This window comes from Ranitomeya variabilis, chromosome 1, assembly GCF_051348905.1.
Source record: "Ranitomeya variabilis isolate aRanVar5 chromosome 1, aRanVar5.hap1, whole genome shotgun sequence".
Taxonomy (NCBI): domain Eukaryota; kingdom Metazoa; phylum Chordata; class Amphibia; order Anura; family Dendrobatidae; genus Ranitomeya; species Ranitomeya variabilis.
In genome coordinates, this window is record NC_135232.1 from 65,195,172 (window position 1) to 65,215,644 (window position 20,473).

Sequence of the window (20,473 nt, forward strand, 5' to 3'; positions counted from 1 at the left end):
GAATAGCGATTTCACCCGCCGCTATTGCGCGCGCATGTCAGCTGTACAAAACAGCTGACATGTCGCGACTTTGATGTGGGCTCAGCGCCGGAGCCCACATCAAAGGGGGATTCACGGCATGCGCAGTACATGTACGGCGCATGTCGTGAAAGGGTTAAAGGAACTGTCACCTGAATTTGGGGGGCTATGTAAATGCCCTGTGTCTGGTCCAATGGGCGGTGTTGTTTCTTTATTCCTCCACCCCATCCTTCCCCGCTGTCCGCAATATTTTCCGGAATTGGAGTAGGTGTCCTCCATAGTTTGAGCGTGTGCAATGCAATCTTGTCTCGCGCAGTATTCTTTGCCCATCTGCGGGAAAAGCCGAAAAGCATTACTGCGCATGCACCGGCGCACTATGTTTCGGAACACAGAGAAATACTTCCGGAACATAGTGTGCCGGTGCATGCGCAGCAATGCTTTTCGGCTTTGCCCGCAGATGGGCAAAGCATACTGCGCATGCGCGAGACAAGATTGCATTGCGCACGCGCGAACTATGGAGGACACCTACTCCAATTCCGGAAAATATTGCGGACAGTGGGGAAGGATGAGGTGGAGGAAAAAAGAAGAAACAACGCCCATTGGACCGGACACAGGGCATTTACATAGCCCGCCAAATTCAGGTGACAGAGTCCCTTTAACCACAGCAAAGGTGCCGTCATACGACAGTATAATATCGGACTGCAATGTATGGACAGCTTCATGGACCTGCCGGTCAGCCCGTGCTTTGCGGTGAAATTTATATGGTCATCTGACTGTGCCTATAGGACGAGCAATAAAACATAAAACATGTCTTCATGAGTGAGAATCTGAGATAGTCCGTCCCATCGCACAATTCCTCAGCTGTGTACATGAAGAACTGGTTTATAGGACAACAGTTAGGTAGGAAACACATATTTCTAGATTCATATCTAGTGTAAAAGGAATACTTGTCATACCCGAATCGATAAGCCACAGGAAATAATGAGGCCCCGTATGATAACAGACTGTATCCAGCAGTCACACGGCTTCTGGGTATTCACATGGTCTATTCCAGTTACTGGGCTGGAGACTCAATGCCACCAAATCTTTAGATTGAAAACACTGCATTACTTATTTTTCACGGTGCCCGAATTACACACTGCATTAAGCTTCAGAGCTGTAAGCAATCTTGTTCGCCATTGATGGCCTCTCCAATAACCAAGCACCCGTGATCCCGAGCACACTTATTTCCATACATTGCCTAACAAAGGACGTATGCAAATGTCTAATGCAAGCCCTGAACAAGCAAGGGATGCTGGGCGATGCCTGCTCTGAAGACTACAGGATAGTGAATGCAGCGCTAAATCATAACATACCCCCATATATTACCTTTGAATGGATCTCAGCTACAGATTGATGGGTGGTCTCCCCTGTCCAATGCAGTAACTTGAATAGACCAGACGATGGTAACAATGGTCCTCCAGCAAGAACCTTCCTATGGCTGGCCTATGAATGTACTGGACACGGGAAGCCGGGCTCCACCATAAGCTTCTGTAAAGGTAGGCCTACAAACTCCGACCCTTGCTATAGTTTTCTAGTCTAGAGTTTTGGGGAAAGGCTTGTTTGGGGCCTCTCACCTTTCACAAAGGTTTTCGATAATCCACATTTTTTGTTTGCACAAGTCAAGTTCACAACCTTTAAATAAATAGGGCGGCACGAATTTCAAAATATATTAATGCTACATATAAATTGTGACACGGCGTCTAAAAGGTGGTGTCCAGATCACTCAGAATGATTGTTCTCCTCAGACACAGTTCAGACGTGTGCTTGGAAAGATTGACATCATTGCGTTCCGGATAGACCACCAATACTTTACTAAGCAGCTGGTATTAGAAGCTGGACGCTAAAAGCCCCCTTTATACAATAGCCGTGATGGCAAGTACTTGAAGGACTGGACTTTATGATACAGGTGCAGTTTGTAAGGGGTCAATCAAAGAAGATTTTCAGGTGCGATAAACTATACCAAGAATTGAACCCAACGTAAAAGATTACCACGGAGAATTACAACAAGGCACAAATTAGTGCAGATGTCTTCATGAGCCCACTTGTAGAGAGGTGGTGATAGTATCTGGAGGTCTGAATGCACAAGTAATGGGAAATTTTAAGGCGAAGAGGGGATATTGCGGAGGTGCGAGGATGCTCTTACCAAACTGAGAGAGGACCGATGGCTGCGGCACAGGCTTTATGTCCCAAGAAGAGGAGGCCGTCGGACTGGCACTCTGCTGAGAGCTTGGGGTTGGGAATTGCCCCAGTCCAGGGTTCTTCAGCTGTTCCAGTATTTGGGCCCCAGCAGAATTCGTCAGTTTTGTAGACCCAATCTCACCAAACCCAGATCCGAGGACAGAGGACTACACAACAGAGAAGAGGGGCGGAAGAGGGGACAAAACAAAAAAAAACAGTTATACTGGTGTGCAAACTGCACCAAGGTTAAAGGGTTTTTCAGAAAACTGTTCACCCTCGACACCATTAAACCAAAAAAACAAACTGTGCTTTACTCAATGTCCTCAGGTGCAGTGAAAAGTCTCCGCCGCTGCTCCCGATGACTATAATTGTCTGCAGTCAGTGAACTCAGTGGCTCTTACCGTCAACTCAAGCAGAGGCACCAATCTCACTTAGAGCAGCAGTTCTCAGTGAGCAAGAAAAATAAAAAAAAAAGTAAAATTTTTTTTGCAAATGTTCAAATCTTTACCAACTGGTTCCAACACTGAGGATCAAGTTGGAGGGAAAAGCATCAAACAGCAAACAGAAAAGATGGTTTTACAAGAGGACGATGGATGAATTCCCGCTATATCTGCTGCCATACGAGTGGATTACGATGTGACGTACCAGACTAGGTGGGGTGAAGTTGCTGATCGCAGTGGCGCTGCTGGCCGCAGGTGTGATCTGAGAGCTGTGCTGAGAATTCGTGAACACCAGCGCCTGCCCGAAATTCTGCTGCTGTGTAGACTCAAATCCTGCAGACCCGGCCTCGCTGTTTTGCTGCGGTTTTTGGAGCAGGGCTACCAGGTCGATGCTGAAAAAAAAAGGAAAGTCAAAAACGCTACAAATAAGAAGGACAGAAGTTATGGTGCAGATTCATGTCCAATGCTAGTCACTCCCGGCGAATGAGAGGCGATATCCCTCAGCTCCTACAGCACATACCTTTGCCCGGGTGTAATTTGGTTTTCTGTGGGTACAGACGATGCAGTGAAGACTTTGGTTTCAGAAAGCTGCAAGAAAAAGACAAAAATGATCAAAAACAACTTCAATAGAGTTACTTTGTAAATACAAGATGCTCATCTTTCACTGATCCAGATTATAGACTATTGTAATCCAGAGCAGCATTCACAATTCTACTGTGCATTACTGGAAACATCAGTAAGCTTGTTGACCACCCCTTTAAATCTGAACAGTAACTTTTTCCTACCTTACTAAAGATGAAACCCTCCCTCAGAATATCAGGGCAAGCTGTGTGCATAGACTAAGAGAGCAGGAAATGCTGGGGGAGTTCAGCTGTGAGGCCTGCAGTTGTGAACTCTGCACTATACACACTGGAGGTGAAGCAGTCAGCAATATGGAATTTCACTTTAATGGGGGACACAGGAAGCCATGGGGTGTATGCTGATGCCACTAGGAGGCTGACACTGAGCAAAAAAGGTAGCTTCTCCCAAAGCAGGGTACACCCCACCAGCTTAGGCTACTTTCACACTTGCGTTTTTCAGCTTCCGTCACAATCCGTCGTTTTTTGAGAATGCAGGATCCTGCAAAATTATTTGCTTCTGCTGCCCACGTTGTGCTAAATTTTCACAACGTGCATTGGTACGTCGCGCCGACGCTTAACGACGGACCCGTACCGACGCAAGTGTGAAAGTAGCCTTAGTGTCAGTAGGAGGTGGACCCAGGTCTCTCATTAGACCCTTATCTACCTAAGTTTTTGTCATTTTACAGTAATATTTTCTCATTTCTTATTCAGAACATTTCCTCTTCTATCTCCTGGAGGGAAATATTGTGACCAGTCTCTCTGTAGTCCCACGTAGAGACAACAAGTACAGCGCGGACTGACACCCCCCATGTATCCTCATTTGTCTATTCGACAGGACCCTAACAATCAAGAGAGTTCAGGTGATCCAGAGGACGGTCGTTGCCCTCCACCCCTGTCCGCTCACGACCACATCCAGACAGCGTCAGGAGTTCCTCAAGGGTCACACACTTATCCCTGCCACACACGTCTCCCCCATCAGACGTGCAGGGTGGGAAGATGGAACCGGTACCCTCAAACATGGAGATGTCTGATGACGCTCTTCCCCGTCGTGCTGCGAAGATGGATGCTGGGCGCCTTGGGTTCAGAGGAAAGTAATGGGGTTGGCTCCTTGTAAAATTAGATATATAGGAATGGGCTTTTTATTTTTTAGGCCTTTTACAGCCCGAGTGTGCAGTACCGCAAACGCCTCGCTGCTCTGCTTCTCCCCGGTGGCCGGGTTTCTCCAGCTCAGGTCGGGGCCTACTCCTGCAGGCGGAACAAGCCCCTTGCAATCCATCCAATCAATCACACGGGTTTTCCTGCGCTCTCCAGCCTCACCCACAGCACGCCTTGCTTCCCAGGCACGTGGGCACCAAGTGGGCTCTGAGAGCAGTTACTCAGTGTGACTTTTCTTCCTTTGCTCACCGCCCCCTCCTCAGCGCCATCTACATCCCGAATCAGGGAAAGATGTGCCGCTGCTCGTCTGTTGGTCTTTATCCCTAACCTGTCACCAATCCCTCCAGGCATCAGGTGTGTGTGTTATAACACACACACACACCTTTGACAGGAGATGGGTTGCCTCATCAGACAGCTCTCCATTTTGTTTCATCAGAAGGTTCTTATCCATAGTCGTTTATGACCAAGCATATCCTACATTGCCCAGTATAGTTCCAGGGTGTCTACGAGGGTTCTCAGCCCACTTCCAGATTCCGCGACTCAGTCATTGTTCTCCAACAATTTCGCAGTCGTCTACACTCAATTTCCTCCCCCTTCATTTATCAGTGAGGTTTGTTTACTTCCTTTCAGTGTCCTCTGGGAAATTTCTATATCTGGTCTCCAGATCCATCTTCTGCACTATTTCGGTGTGACTATTCACGTTTTCTAGGCCTGCACGTGGAACGCAGCATCCAAGCTCTGGTTCCTCCGTTCACGGCGTGTTTACGATCCATGTAGAGAAACCCTCCTATTCTTCCCCTCCTCGTCCTCCCTATTGTTGGAGCTTGGGTCTAGTTTGTTCCTCAGTGCCCTAGGTGCAGGTTTCTACCTCCCTTTCAGGGAAACTAGATTACAAAGGCCGGACCCGAGATTCTCGCCTGTGCTCGTGCCTTTGACTAGTCCTTGTTTGTATTCCCACCCTTGGGGACAGCATTGGGACGTCCCGTGCTTTCATGTGTCCCCCATTGAAGTGATAGAGAAAAGAAGATTTTAGTTTCAGTGTCATTTTTCTCGGAGCCTTCATAGCGCGTGCTCTTTTTTTTCAAAATGCTTGTTTGGCCAGTTTGTGATCTATTTAGGGTATGTGCAGACTGTCAGTAATTGACAGAGTTTTGGATGCAGCACATGTCCGCTCCGTCCAAAGCGCTGCAGACTATTGAACGCAGGTGAATCCGCATGTGTTCATTAAACCATGTGGAATCACCGAGTCCAATACACTGTACAGGTGAAATTTATCTTGCGCGTGTCTCCACAAGGTAAATTGACATGCTGCAGTCTGGAAAGAGGCACCACATGTCCGTCTCCACGGGTGAGCCGCGGGCGTCTGTGCACGCACAGTGGGCATAACATTTCTTGAAATCCCATCCACTATGCTGTAACATATGGATGCTGCGCAAGTACGCAGCGTCCAACTTGCAGCATTTACTGACAGTGTCCACCTACCCTCAAGGTTGCTTCTCCTACTGCTTTCACACTAACCGATCAGTTTAGCTCTGGTCGGTGGGGTGTACACTACTGAGGAGGAGCAGCTAACTTTTATTGGCCTACTAGTCTCAGCAGCACACACTCATGGTTTCCAGTTTCCTGTGTCCCCCCAATGAAGGCTCCGAGAAAGATTTTATGGTAAGAAACCAAAATCTTACGACATTTCTAACAAGCAGTTAAGACTATCAACTTTTTATTTTTTTTTCAGGGGGTTTGGAATAAACTGCCAAAATCTGCCCACAAAAAGGAGATTTTTGTGTACTCACCGTAAAATCCTTTTCTCAGAGCCAATCATTGGGGGACACAGGACCATGGGTGTTATGCTGCTGCCACTAAGAGACTAAGTAAACACAGAAAGAATAGCTCCTCCCCTGTAGTATACACCCTCCTGCTGGCTCTAAGTGAACCAGTTCGGTAACAAAGCAGTAGGAGCTTAATATTTAACAAGGATGAACTATGCCAAAACCAAGTTAACTCAAAAAAACCAAAGCCAATAGGCTAACAGGGTGGGTGCTGTGTCCCCCAATGATTGGCTCGGAGAGAAGGATTTTACGGTGAGTACACAAAAATCTCCTTTTCTCCTACGCCTCATTGGGGGACACAGGACCATGGGACGTCCTAAAGCAGTCCCTGGGTGGGAAACAATTAACTGCAATTGCTGCTTGTACCCACAAGTTACAGATGCGGCACAGCCGCCTGCAAAATTCGTCTGCCGACGGTCGCATCTGCCGAGGCCTGAGAGTGAATATGGTAATGTTTTGTAAAGGTATGCAGGCTGGACCAAGTCGCAGCCTTACAAACTTGTGCTGCCGAAGCTTGGTGCCGGATGGCCCAAGGCACACCCACTGACCGAGTGGAGTGAGCCTTAATCCCTGCTGGGACAGAAAGACCTCTGACTCGGTAGGACTCTTCAATAGCCAAACGGATCCATTTGGCTATTGTCGCCTTGGAAGCGGGAAACCCTTTCCTCGGTCCTTCCGGGAGCACGAATAGGGCATCTGACCTGCAGAAAGACGGTGTCCGCGAGATGTATCTCCTAAGAGCTCTCACTAAATCCAGTGTGTGAAGGGCCTTCTCGATGCAATGGACTGGTGCCGGACAGTGTGACGGTAAGACAATCTCCTCATTGAGATGAAAAGAGGATACAACTTTCGGTAGAAAAGACGGGGATGTCCTCAAAACCACCTTATCCTGATGAAAATTCAGGAACGGAACTTGAGAGGACAGAGCCGCCAGCTCGGAGACTCGTCTAATAGAGGTGATCGCAACTAGAAAAGCAACTTTCCATGAAAGAAGAGACAGGGAAACCTCCTGTAGAGGTTCGAAAGGAGCCTGTTGCAAAACTCCGATGACCAGATTAAGATCCCATGGTTCCAACGGCATCCTATAGGTGGGCGCCCGATTGGAGACTCCCTGAATAAACCTGTAATCTGTTGGCAATCCTGCGTTGGAAGAGAACAGACAGGGCTGAGATCTGCCCCTTGAGAGAACTAAGGGCGAGACCCAAATCCAAACCCGTTTGTAAGAACTCGAGAATGGAAGGGATGGAAAAATGTCCTCAGTCGCTACACCATGAAAAGAAAGTCTTCCAAGTGCGATGATAGATACGCATAGACGTAGGCTTTCTAGCGCTGATCATGGTAGCTATGACTTCTGGAGAGAAACCTGCCTGGGTTAGGAGACTCAACGGCCATGCCGTCAAACACAGGGCCTCTGAGTTCTGGTGGTAAAAGAGCCTTGAGAAAGCAGATCTGCGCGATTCGGTAATCGCCAGGGAACGTCAGCAACTAGTTGAATTAGTTCCGCTTACCACGCCCGGCGCGGCCAATCTGGCGCAATCAGGATTACCGGTACCCTCTCCGCTCTGATTTTCTTGATGACTCTCGGCAGGAGAGGAAGCAGGGGAAATATGTACGGAAGCCGAAAATGATGCCACGGAGTACAAGAGCGTCTGCCCCGATGGCTGCCAGATCGTGGGACCGAGCCATGAAGTCGGGAACCTTGGAATTCAGCCGTGAGGCCATCAGATCCACGTCCGGGGTTCCCCAACGACAGCAAATCTGGTGGAAGATCTCCGGATGGAGAGACCAGTCCCCGGAGTCGAGGCATTGCCGACTGAGGAAGTCTGCCTCCCAATTGTCCACTCCCGGGATGTGAACCGCAGAGATCATTGAGCGTTTTTTCTCGGCCCATCGGAGGATGTGGCCTACCTCTGTCATGGCCGCCCTGCTGCGGGTTCCCCCATGGCGGTTGATGTATGCCACTGCAGTGGCGTTATCGGACTGAATCCTGATTGGGCGACGTGCTAGGAAGGGATGGAACTGGAGAAGTGCCAGCCTGATCGCCCGGATTTCCAAGATGTTGATTGGAAGGCGTGATTCCTGGGGGGACCAGCGGCCCTGAGCAGTGTGATGAAGGAACACCGCTCCCCAGCCTAGGAGACTGGCATCTGTCGTCACAACCAGCCAGTGTACTGGAAGAAAAGACTTCCCTTGATTCAGGGCGAATTTCAATGTCCACCACCTGAGAGACTGTCTGACTCGCTGGGGAAGGAGGAACCGACGATCTAGGGAGAACGGGTTCCTGTCTCAAACAGCCAGGAGTGCATGCTGTAGGGGACGGAGGTGTAGTTGGGCAAATGGAACCGCCTCCATAGCTGCTACCATCCTGCCTCATACTGAAGCGCAGAGAGAGAGAGAGAGAGCGAGGCTGAGAGAGTTTCTGAGCTTCTCGCTGTAAGACTGAGATCTTTTCCGGGGGAAGAAGAACCAACCCCCGGGATGAGTCGAGTATCATTCCTAGAAAGGAAATTCACTGAGCCGGCACTGGGGAAGATTTTTTGAAGTTTATCTTCCAACCCAGGCGAGAAAGGGTATCTATTGTGATGGCGACGGCTTCCTTGCAGGAGCGGAAAGAGGGACCTTTGATGAGGATATCGTCTAAATACGGGAGCGCCACCACTCCTCGGGTGTGGAGTATGGCCACGGCAGCCGCCATGATCTCGGTGAATACCCTGGGAGCGGTGGCGAGGCCGAAGGGCAGAGCAGTGAATTGGAAGTGATCTTCCTGAACTGCGAAGCGAAGAAACCTTTGGTGAGAAGGTAAAATAGGAATGTGGAGTTACGCGTCCTGGATGTCTATAGACGCCAGGAACTCGCCTTTTTCCATGGAGGTGATGACAGAACGAAGCGATTCCATCCAGAACCGTTGTACCCTGACGAACCTGTTCAGCAGTTTTAGGTCCAGTATGGGCCGTACTGTACCGTCCTTCTTTGGAACAATGAAGAGGTTTGCATAAAAACCTTGAAACCTTTCGCTTTGAGGGAACGGAATAATAACTCCGTCTTTTCTCAGAGAGCTTATAACTTTGAAGAACTCTGATGCTTTTGCCCTGGGAGGAGAAGACAGGAAAAAATGGTTTGGAGGACGAGAAAAGAGATCTATCTTGTATCCGGAGGACACTAGATTGCTGACCCACTCGTCGTGAACGACCGAGAGCCACGCGGCACTGAAGGAAAGCAGGCGGCCGCCTACTTTGAGTGTGTCCCCCAGATACCGCAGGGAGTCATTGTGTGGAAGGTCTGCCCGTTCTGGCGCCTCTGGATCCCGGCTGCCTTGGCCTGCCTCTCCATGAAGGGGAAGGCTTAAAAGAGGTCTGTGAACCTCTGTCTCCACGTTGTGCCTGGCCGGAACATGTGGAAGTAGAGGACCAGTTTGAGTTGTAATGAAAAAAAATCGGGACCGAGCCTGTGGTTGCAGGTTCCGAAAGGGCCGAGAGGGTCTCTGTTGTGGAAGAAATTTACTCTTCCCTCCAGTGGCGTCAGAAATTAACTGGTCGAGCTTTTCGCCAAAAAGGCGACCGCTCTGATATGGGAGAGAAGTCAATGACTTTTTGGAAGTAGAATCCGCACGCCAGTCCCTGAGCCATAAGGACCTCCGGATGGTGATGGCATTTGCTGCTGCTTGAGAAGCGCAGTCAGCGGCATCAAGGGACGCGGTCACTACAAAATCTCCAGCTCTGGCTATCTGAGTAGCGAGGTCTGCTATCTCGTGAGGAAGATTGGTATCCAGTACTGCTGAAGACAAGACCTCAGCCCAGTGGGTCATAGCCTTAGCCACCCACGTAGCGGCAAAAGATGGAAAGAGTGCGGCTGCTGAGGCTTCAAAAGCTGAACGCGCCATATTGTCGATCTGACGATCGGTTGGATTTTTAATAGAGGCGCCCTCCGAGGAGGATAAAACAGATTTCGTAGCCAGGCGCGATACCGGAGGATCTACTGGGGGAGATTGTGACCAATCTTTTCTTAGATCCTGGGCAAAGGGATATTTGGACTCCATTGGCTTCTGCCCTGTGAATCATTTATCTGGACGGATCCTGTGAGATTCAACAATTTGCTTAAACTCGGGATGAGTGGCGAACACTCTGCGAACTCGTTTGGTCCTCTTAAAGGACACGGCATGATCCGTTTTAGATAAGGGTTCCTCCTCAAGTCTCAAAGCCTTATTCACTGACTCAATTAGAGTTGAGAGTCTCCTGATCGTGATAAAATTCCTGATCTAGGGACATGTCAGAATCGTCCTCTGAAACAGGTTCTCTACTAGCCCCAATGGAAGGGGAGCGAGAAATGGAGCTCTCAGAACCCCAAAACCGTTGATGGTCTGGGGATATGGCATGAGTCCTTTTCCTGGAAGAGTGAGAACTCCTTGGCAAGGTACGACCCCTGGAGTACGAGGGGTTCTGACCATCGGAAGCGTCGTCCGTATTAGTGCCCTGGTTAGAGGAAGGGTCTCGGAACGAGTCTAACGCTTTTGCCAGGGATGCCATAGACCGGGAAAGGGAGGTAGCCCACTCAGGGGGACTAGGCTCACTGGGATCATTATCAGCAACAGGTGGTTCCTGAGCCGTCACCGGTTCACAAGCTGTGCATAATGCAGTATTGTGACCCCGGGGAAGGGTTAAGCTATACTTCTGCAGCTTACCCAGGTCCTGTGTCTTGAGTCCCCAGGGCAGGTCCACGGTGTAGGCAGAGAAAAAAGCTAGTCCTGAGGGCTGTGATAGGAAACGCTGGAGCAGTGCTGCAGCATCAGGGCTGTGGGTGTCCCAAGATGGCCGCCGAGACCAGGAAGTGGGAGCTCATCACAGGGAACGAGAAGCGCCAAGAAAAGTTGGTGGGGCTAACTGCCGGTGGGCGTGGCCAAAACGCCAGCCTGTATTGAGGGAATTTTTTTTCCCCCCCTGCGGTTGCGGCCTGCAGCGCCGAGACCGCTATTATCGCCAACATTAGCTGCACTCCTTCGTGGGGTTGCCGCACTACGGACCACCCACGGACACAGGCTTAAGGTGCGGACCTCCCATACCCCAGGGACCAGGACCCCCCCAGCGCCTCGGACCCCGCAGTGTACTCACGGTGGATGCGGTGGGCCTGTGCTCAATCCACCATCGCCATAGTCAGGGAGGGGGTGGCGAGCTTCTGCCGCCATGCGTCATCCGCTATATCAGTGGTGAAGCAGAGGGGGGCTGCACGGACGCCATATATTTCATGTCCGGCTATGCACCTGGCTCCAGGAGAGGTAGATGGAGGGCTACTCCATGTGGTCGCCTGCTATGGAGGGGGGAGATTGGAACGCGAAGGAACCGTCGCCCGTAAGGTGAGCTCAGGGCTGGCATCCAACGTTGCAGGAAAGGATACGGGAGGGACGCTCCACGTACTTGCCTGTTGATGGTTTGTCGGAGATCGGAACCTAGAAAGGATCCGTCGCCCCCATTCGCTCCGTTAAGGAAAAATAGAATAAAAAGTAAAAAGCTAAAATAAAAAGGTGGGGTCTGAAAGCAGACCCAAGTGCCTCCTACAGACACTAAGCAAGAACTGGTTGACTGAGAGCCAGCAGGAGGGTGTATACTGCAGGGGAGGAGCTATTCTTTCTGTGTTTACTTAGTGTCCTCCTAGTGGCAGCAGCATAACACCCACGGTCCTGTGTCCCCCAATGAGGCGTAGGAGAAACCTCTTTCTATTGTTTGTAACTGAAGCTCATATTGCTGCTCATTTCGCTTTACTGAAGCAGTTTCCACCAGTGGTTTTCTACATGGTAAGAAGTAAACCACTGAGGTCTGCATTCAACCTGCAAATAAGTGGCAGATCTGCAGGGGCAAGCCTTGAATTTTTGTTGCCAGTTATCCTGCAAATATGTTCGATTTTCCAAATAATTACATGTGAGTTTAAGCAAAGTTTAACTTTGGAGAATTTACAGATCTTTAAAATTACCTGCAAATCAATGGGGGTTCAAGTCTTGAGACCACCAATAGCTCAAAAGGCTACTCAAAAGTGTGTAGCTCAGGAGCCAGAGGCTCTCAAGATCCTGCTGGATTGCACTACAAACCTATAGTCTATTGAGCCCAGACACGGTGTAATCTTGACTTCTTAGTCTACTGAACTATTGGTCTCGTAGCCCAGATTCCAACCACCAACTTGTAGGGGATTTAAGGCTTATAAACATAATACTATATTATATATTTATATATCTTTCTATCTAGATTATATCTATCGATATAGAGAGACATCTATCAGAGCCCCTCAAACCATAGCAATGCAAGCAGCACTCACATCTTCATTCCAGTCTTCCGCTGTCCACTCTTCAATTGAATTTCTCCATGCTCCTTGTAAAAAGCAGTAAATGAAAGTCCTAAGTAACGCATGAACATATAGGGACTAATACTTTACCACTTTCAAGAAGGAAAAAAATAATTAAATAAAAGGAAATTACAAAGACAAATGTAAAATCTAAATGGAGAAAAGACAAGACGAAAAGATCCTAATGCTAATCTCACATATAAAAGGGATGTATAAAATATCTCTACTAATGTAAAAGTTGAAGTGTCAAAATTAATTGATGGCAACCAGATTTTAACCAAAGAGAACCCCTGAGATTTAACAAAACTTACCAGTCCCATCGTCTCCGTCACTCTGGCCCGTCTCCCACACGTCTGCTTTTACACCGAAGCCATCATTAGTGCTAGGCTCGGTGTAGTCTGCAGGGTTGAACGTCCTGCAATGAAGAATAAAATTGCTCTGAGCAAACTACCCCAATGGTAGCCGTTCACATTATTATTATTATGTGTCCCCATTACATACCCCATGCCCTGTGCTGAAAACCTTCCTGCCCCTCTACCTCGTCCACGGCCTCCAAATCCTGGGGGAAAAAAACAAAACAAAAAAGCTGTAGGCAGATCGAAGGCAAGAACAACTATAGGACTGCACAGCAAATAAGCTGTACTAGTATCAATCCAATAAATGATAACTTTTTAATTTTGGTTGGGTGGAGCTGAGTATTTCCATTTAAAGATCCTACAGGATCCATTTCAGCCTACACTGGTGACGTGTGGCCAAGACAATTCTCGGAGTTAGCAGATTCTGCCCTAGGATTGTAATTATTATTCTGCAAGGAAGAGTCAATTGGATTTTCACTGACATCAGTGGACATGTAGGATCACAGATTGCACCTTCCTTATGCCTCAGTAAGACGGCCGAAATGAAGCTGCCATTGCATCCATAGTACTGCTGTAAATCCCAGCCTACCAGTCAACCGACCAGAGCAATTATCATACTGTTAGTTTGGGTCATAAGACTCAAGGCCGGGTCTTGGTGCTGCAATAAGGATGCTAAGAGCAGCAAACAAAAAACCACAGTACCTCTTCCACGTCCCCGTCTTCCCCGGTCAGCAGGTCTGTCCCCAGGGCCGCTGTCTACTCCATTTTCTTCTACTCTAACTGCATTAAAAATATATTAAAATAAAACAACACTCATTAGACTTCATCCATGTTTCCACCCTACCGTACAGAATGACCATAGGAGGCAGCCTACACTCTCTTCCACGGCTTCCTCCTCGGCCACGTCTGTTGGAGGTGCCACGGCCACGACTTGTTTCTCTGTCTCCCCTCTTTTCCCGATTCTCTTTGTTTTCAGAACTCTCTTTTCCAATGCTCTTTTTTTTGCCGCCGACTGTCTCCCAGGAAGTCTACGGTGACAAAAACAGGACAAGTCAAGTCACTCTCAGAACAACCAACCGCACAGGACAGTTCTAGCCCCGTATGGAGACTTGCTTTATTCACTGCCGCACACAATCGATGCCACAATCCAGAGTACAGTAAGCCACTATAAAAGGCGGCGGACTCACCGTGTCAGAGTTTCCTTCCAGGAGTATATTAATGGCCCTGTTCACGTCTCCATTGCAGTCATGAAGCGCCACTATACACTCATCCTGGTTCTTTCCTGTCACTTCCATTAGCTGCAAGAATAGGAAAACAAATCTGAGCAAAGACTAATGCTATTATTTAATGTGACGCGTTTTGTACCCGACCCATTGTAAAATCCTTTTGAAAAGTCATGCCTGAGACCTAACCAAAGGTCGGCAGGCTTTTGGTATTTAATGTGAGAGCAGTATGATGTTAAGGGCTGAGAACCCAACTCCGGCAATGTGTCACTTATTGGGCTACTTGCTGTAGTTGTGATAGATTTCTCTGAAATGTGGTCACAGCTGCTGCTACCGATTTTGACCTCATTCCATGTTTAAACACGTACGTGAAAAAATGGTCCCAGTCCAGAGTGATCAATGTGCGCCATCAGTGTGCGCCATTATCCAAGACTTTTTTTTTTCTATTTTTACTATGGGTATAAAAACTGACAGGCAGGTACGTAGTTGCTATCTACCTGCCTGTTGTGCCCGATGCCGATCTCTGTCAGCACGGAACGGTCACAGGATGCTTTGAACGGCAATTCAGAGGTGCTCTATTGATGGGGGGGGATAAGAGTCGGCTAACAGCGGGAAACCAGCTGTCACTCACCATGATGTCGGCAGTCACGCCAAGTCGGCAGAGCCACTGAATTGTCCGCAGAAGCGGTCAATGAACAACTACCTGCTTGTTGGCTTTTAAGCCAACAGTAAAGAAAAAAAAACATCCTGCCTAAGCCCTTTAAATATGGGTGTAACACGAAGCGTACACTGATGCCACTGAATGCGTTTTTCACAAACCCATAAACTTGTATTGGCACTTTTCATCAGGGATACCGGAGAAAAACGAACATGTCTCCGTGAGCTTTGCACAGACAGTGCTGTGAAAAAACACCCTAGAACCATAGGTAATATACAGGTGTACTATCTGTGATAAAACTGGATACAACCCGGCCGTCTGAATGACACCATGAGAGCTGGACTGGAGCATCTGGAGGCAGACGGTCCTTCAGAGCACATGGTTTCAGACTGACGTGACCAATTTTTAGCTGTAGGGAGAGAGGACAGCTTACACGGCCCCCTACATAGACCCCTGACAGCTGTTCACCGCCCAGCCATGCAGCCTGACACATGCAAATCACCACCTGCCATCCAAGCAGGTCTGTTCAGCAGGGCAGTAAAAGCGGCACAAACGTTCTCTTCCAAAAATGGGTCTACAAGTGAAGAAAGCCTCAACGTACTTGTTTCACCTTATCCTCAAAGTCTGCATCGTTTTTGTCGTAGATCATCTGTGCGAGGCGGATCTGCTCAGCTGTTGCCTGCAAACACAAAACGTGCAGAGTTACCCCGAAGGCGAAGGCAGATTAGCAGCCTCTCTACAAGCATGGCTGACGCCACAGCAGGCTGGAAATATCTCCGCCATCAGCAGGAATGGGGCAGAGCGAGAAGTCAACTGCACGCATGTTATAGAGCTTCAGTATAGGGGCTAAAGATAGAAAACGGAGTAACGTACGGCAAACACACCGTCACCCTGCTGCCGCACCACGCCGGGACGGCACATGTGTCACAGGAACATTACACATCAGAAATATTCCATTATCAATTCATGATTATTAATGGAATTGCTCTAAAGTGGCCTCCAACGATCCAGCACAACGCAATGTGGAATGAGAGCAGAAGACTAAAAGCCAGTAAGAAGCTTTCCAATCTTGGGCTCCTTCTTAATTCATTTTTAATGCAGCCATTTCACATTTTTCCACTAATTTCCTCTTCTTCCTGCAATGCCCATAACTTTCCTACGTTCCCATCTACATAACCAAATGAGGGATTCTTTTTTTGTGGGACGACTTGTAGTTCTGAATTACATCATTTACTTTACCATATAATGTCCTGAAAAGCAGCAAGAATGGCCAAGCTGACAGTTGAAGAATAAAAAAAAAAAAAAAATTCCACCATTGTTTTGGAGGTTTTAATAGCATACTTTTATGGACACCATTATGGGGTACATATAATATTTTGATTTCGAAAATAAAAACGTTATTTAAAAAAACAAAAAAAACAACAAAACACAACACTTTTTTTTTTTTAAATATATTCCCCCACCCCCAGGAACCGTGAACCTGCAATCATACAATTGGTTGTACCATGGGAGGGGGTATCAAAAACTGAGCAAGCAAAACATTTTAATGCCACTGTCTGATGTCAGTGGCACCTAAGTAGTTAATCAGCAGTTAACAGAGCCAGCTTTGGTGCTGCTGTTAGAGGCAGGCGCCAGCTGTATAACACAGTAGGCACCTTCCGTGTATGGTGCAGGCTCCTCAGCCCGCTTCATGCACCTGCACCCGATAAGGAACTGAATGGTTTGTCCACTACAATTATATTTTTTTTTTAAAAGATTGTCACTTCCAACTATCCCGAAATGTCACTATATAAGCCAATTATTGGCTGTTGATTAGCTGTAGTGGTCACATGACCTCCCAAAAAAAAAAAAGAAAAAAAGAAAAGGAGACTGGCAGGGATTATGGGCAGTAATTATTAATTTTACACTTCTGACCACCTTTCGCCAAATTACAACATGAAATTAGAAGACCAAAACCTCTGATGATTTGTAGCCGTAACTTTTTTGTTTTGTTTTAAATAATGGCCTGAAAAATGTATACCGTAATATTGAGCAGAACTTTAACCCCTTCGTGCCATGCGCCGTACTAGTACGGCGCTGCCGGCACTGCATTAGTGCCAGCCGCAGTACTAGTACGGCGCCCCGATCACCGCGGTCTCACGCTGAGCGCCGCGGTGATCGGGTGCGGGTGTCAGCTGTATATGACAGCTGACACCCCGCAGCACTGCCCACGATCGGCGCTGTCGCCGATCGCGGGCATTTAACCCCTCTGATGCCGCTGTCAATAGTGACAGCGGCATAGAGGGGGATCGCGCAGGGACGGGGGCTCCCTGCGCTCTCCCACCGGAGCAGCGCGATGAGATCGCGCTGCTCCGGTGACCTGGAAGGAGTCCTCGGATCCAAGATGGCCGCAGGACTCCTTCCGGGTCATAAGATGACCCTGCTTGCCGGCGTCTGCTGAGAATCCTCATAGCAGGCGCCGGCAAGCCCCTGCAATGTGCCTGGCACATCGGTGATCAGACCGAGTGCTATGCACACGGTCTGATCACCGATCTGTGATGTCCCCTCCTGGGACAAAGTAAAAAAGTAAAAAAAAAATTTTTCCACATGTGTAAAAAAAAATAAAAAAAAAATTCCTAAATAAAGAAAAAAAAAAAAAATATATTCCCATAAATACATTTCTTTATCTAAATAAAAAAAACACCACACAATAAAAGTACACATATTTAGTATCGCCGCGTCCGTAACAACCCCACCTATAAAACTATATGACTAGTTAACCCCTTCAGTGAACACCGTAAAAAAAAAAAAAAAAAAACGAGGCAAAAAACAACGCTTTATTCTCATACCGCCAAACAAAAAGTGGAATAACACGCGATCAAAAAGACGGATATAAATAACCATGGTACCGCTGAAAACGTCATCTTGTCCCGCAAAAAAAAAGCCGCCATACAGCATCATCAGCAGAAAAATAAAAAAGTTATAGCTCTCAGAATAAAGCGATGGAAAAACAATTATTTTTTATATAAAATAGTTTTTATTGTGTAAAAGCGCCAAAACATAAAAAAATTATATAAATGAGTTATCGCTGTAATCGTACTGACCCGAAGAATAAAACTGCTTTATCCTTTTTACCAAACGCGGAACGGTATAAACGCACCCCCTAAAAGAATTTCAGGAATTGCTGGTTTTTGTTCATTCCGCCTCCCAAAAATCGGAATAAAAAGCGATCAAAAAATGTCATGTACCCGAAAATGGTACCAGCAAAAACGTCAACTCGTCCCGCAAAAAACAAGATCTCACATGACTCTGTGGACCAAAATATCGAAAAATTATAGCTCTCAAAATGTGGTGATGCAAAAACTATTGTTTGCAATAAAAAGCGTCTTTTAGTGTGTGACGGCTGCCAACCATAAAAATCCGCTAAAAAACCCGCTATAAAAGTAAATCAAATCCCCCTTCATCACCCCCTTAGTTAGGAAAAATAATAAAATTTAAAAAAATATATTTATTTCCATTTTCCCGTTAGGCTACTTTCACACTAGCGTCGGTATGGGGCCGTCGCGCTGCGTCGGCCCGACATACCGACGCATACTGTGCAAGCGCCGCACAACGGGGGCAGCGGATGCTGTTTTTCCACGCATCCGCTGCCCCATTGTGAGGTGCGGGGAGGTGGGGGCGGAGTTCCAGCCGCGCATGCGCGGTCGGAAATGGTGGACCGTCGGCACAAAAAAAGTTACATGTAACGTTTGTTGCTGCCGGCTGTCCGCCACAACACGACGCAACCGTCGCACGACGCTTGCGACGTGTGTCAATACGTCGCTAATGTTAGTCTATGGGGAAAAAACGCATCCTGCAGATGACTTTGCAGGATGCGTTTTTTCGCCAAAACGACGCATTGCGACGTATGCAAAAAAACGCTAGTGTGAAAGTAGCGCTAGGGTTAGGACTAGGGTTAGGGTTGGGGTTAGGGTGTCAGTTAGAATTGGGGAGTTTTCACTGTTTAGGCACATCAGGGGCTCTCCAAACGCGACATGGCGTCCGATCTCAACGCGTTTGTTTGCGTTAAAAACGCATGCGTTTTTATAGAAAAAAAACAGAACACACTGAAAAGTCACCCACCACCATCAAGGTGATAAAGGGATCCAAACCCTAACCCTAACCCTACCCCTAAACTCATCCCTAACCGTTTAATGAACATTTTCTGACAGTCATAGTGCCACGTATTTCAGTGCCACGTATTTCAGTGCCACGTATTTCAGTGCCACGTATTTCAGTGCCACGTATTTCAGTGCCACGTATTTCAGTGCCACGTTATTTCAGTGCCACGTTATTTCAGTGCCACGTTATTTCAGTGCCACGTTATTTCAGTGCCACGTTATTTCAGTGCCACGATATTTCAGTGCCACGATATTTCAGTGCCACGATATTTCAGTGCCACGTATTTAAGTGCCACGGTATTTCAGTGAAATACGTGGCACTGAAATATCGTGGCATTTACGTGAAATACGTGGCACTTAAATACGTGGCACTTAAATACGTGGCACTTAAATACGTGGCACTTAAATACGTGGCACTTAAATACGTGGCACTTAAATACGTGGCACTTAAATATCGTGGCATGTACATGAAATACGTGGCACTTATATACGTGGCACTTATATACGTGGCACTTATATACGTGGCCACTGAAATATCGTGGCACTTATATACGTATATACGTATATACGTATATAAACGTATTTCAGTGCCACGTATTTCAGTGCCACGTATTTCAGGTTAGGGGTAGGGGTAGGGTTAGGGGTAGGGTTAGGTTTTTTTGGTTTTTTCTTGTTTTCTTGTGTTTTTCTATAAAAACGCATGCGTCTAAAAAAACGCATGCGTTTTACCGCGATTACATGCGTTTTTTCACACATGCGTTTTTAAAAAAAACGCAAGTGTGAAACCAGCCTTATCCTTGGGAAAATAAAAACATGGGGGCTAAAATATAATTTTCGTGGAAAAAAATATATTTTTTATTTTCGCGGCTCTGCGTTATAAACTGTAGTGAAGCACTTGGGGGTTCAAAGTTCTCACAACACATCTAGATAAGTTCCGTGGGGGGTCTAGTTTCCAATATGGGGTCACTTGTGGGGGGTTTCTACTGTTTAGGTACATCAGGGGCTCTGCAAATGCAACATGACACCTGCAGACCAATCCATCTAAGTCTGCATTTCAAACGGCGCTCCTTCCCTTCCGAGCTCTGCCGTGCGCCCAAACAGTGGTTTATCCCCATATATGAAGTATCAGCGTACTCAGGACAAATTGGACAACAACTTTTGTTGTCCAATTTCTCCTGTTACCCTTGGGAAAATAAAAATGTGGGGGCTAAAATATAATTTTCGTGGAAAAAAAAAAATTTTTATTTTCATGGCTCTGCGTGATAAACTGTAGTGAAACACTTGTTGGTTCAAAGTTCTCACAACACATCTAGATAAGTTCCGTGGGGGGTCTAGTTTCCAATATGGGGTCACTTGTGGGGGGTTTCTACTGTTTAGGTACATCAGGGGCTCTGCAAATGCAACATGACACCTGCAGACCAATCCATCTAAGTCTGCATTTCAAACGGCGCTCCTTCCCTTCCGAGCTCTGCCGTGCGCCCAAACAGTGGT

The 20,473-nt window shown here is 47.4% G+C and overlaps 1 protein-coding gene and 1 non-coding gene across 14 annotated transcripts in view; both read right to left on the minus strand.

Moving 5' to 3' along the window:
* UBAP2 (ubiquitin associated protein 2) overlaps positions 1-20,473 on the minus strand; it is an 89,622-nt gene that overhangs the window by 39,629 nt on the left and 29,520 nt on the right. For 9 of the 13 annotated variants that reach the window (XM_077284301.1, XM_077284337.1, XM_077284390.1 and 6 more), the window contains exons 3-12: positions 15,445-15,522; positions 14,150-14,260; positions 13,837-13,990; positions 13,665-13,742; positions 13,108-13,165; positions 12,918-13,021; positions 12,580-12,632; positions 3,199-3,266; positions 2,884-3,070; positions 2,204-2,405 (exon numbers count right to left, since the gene is read on the minus strand). In XM_077284301.1, the coding sequence (XP_077140416.1) occupies positions 2,204-2,405; positions 2,884-3,070; positions 3,199-3,266; positions 12,580-12,632; positions 12,918-13,021; positions 13,108-13,165; positions 13,665-13,742; positions 13,837-13,990; positions 14,150-14,260; positions 15,445-15,522 (1,093 nt within the window). The remainder of the gene's footprint in view (positions 1-2,203; positions 2,406-2,883; positions 3,071-3,198; positions 3,267-12,579; positions 12,633-12,917; positions 13,022-13,107; positions 13,166-13,664; positions 13,743-13,836; positions 13,991-14,149; positions 14,261-15,444; positions 15,523-20,473) is intronic. The other 4 variants (XM_077284381.1, XM_077284363.1, XM_077284307.1 and 1 more) reach the window with 1 other exon arrangement.
* LOC143797501 (small nucleolar RNA SNORD121A) lies at positions 1,773-1,855 on the minus strand. The gene has a single exon (XR_013220518.1). It is a non-coding gene; the product is annotated as a small nucleolar RNA SNORD121A (small nucleolar RNA).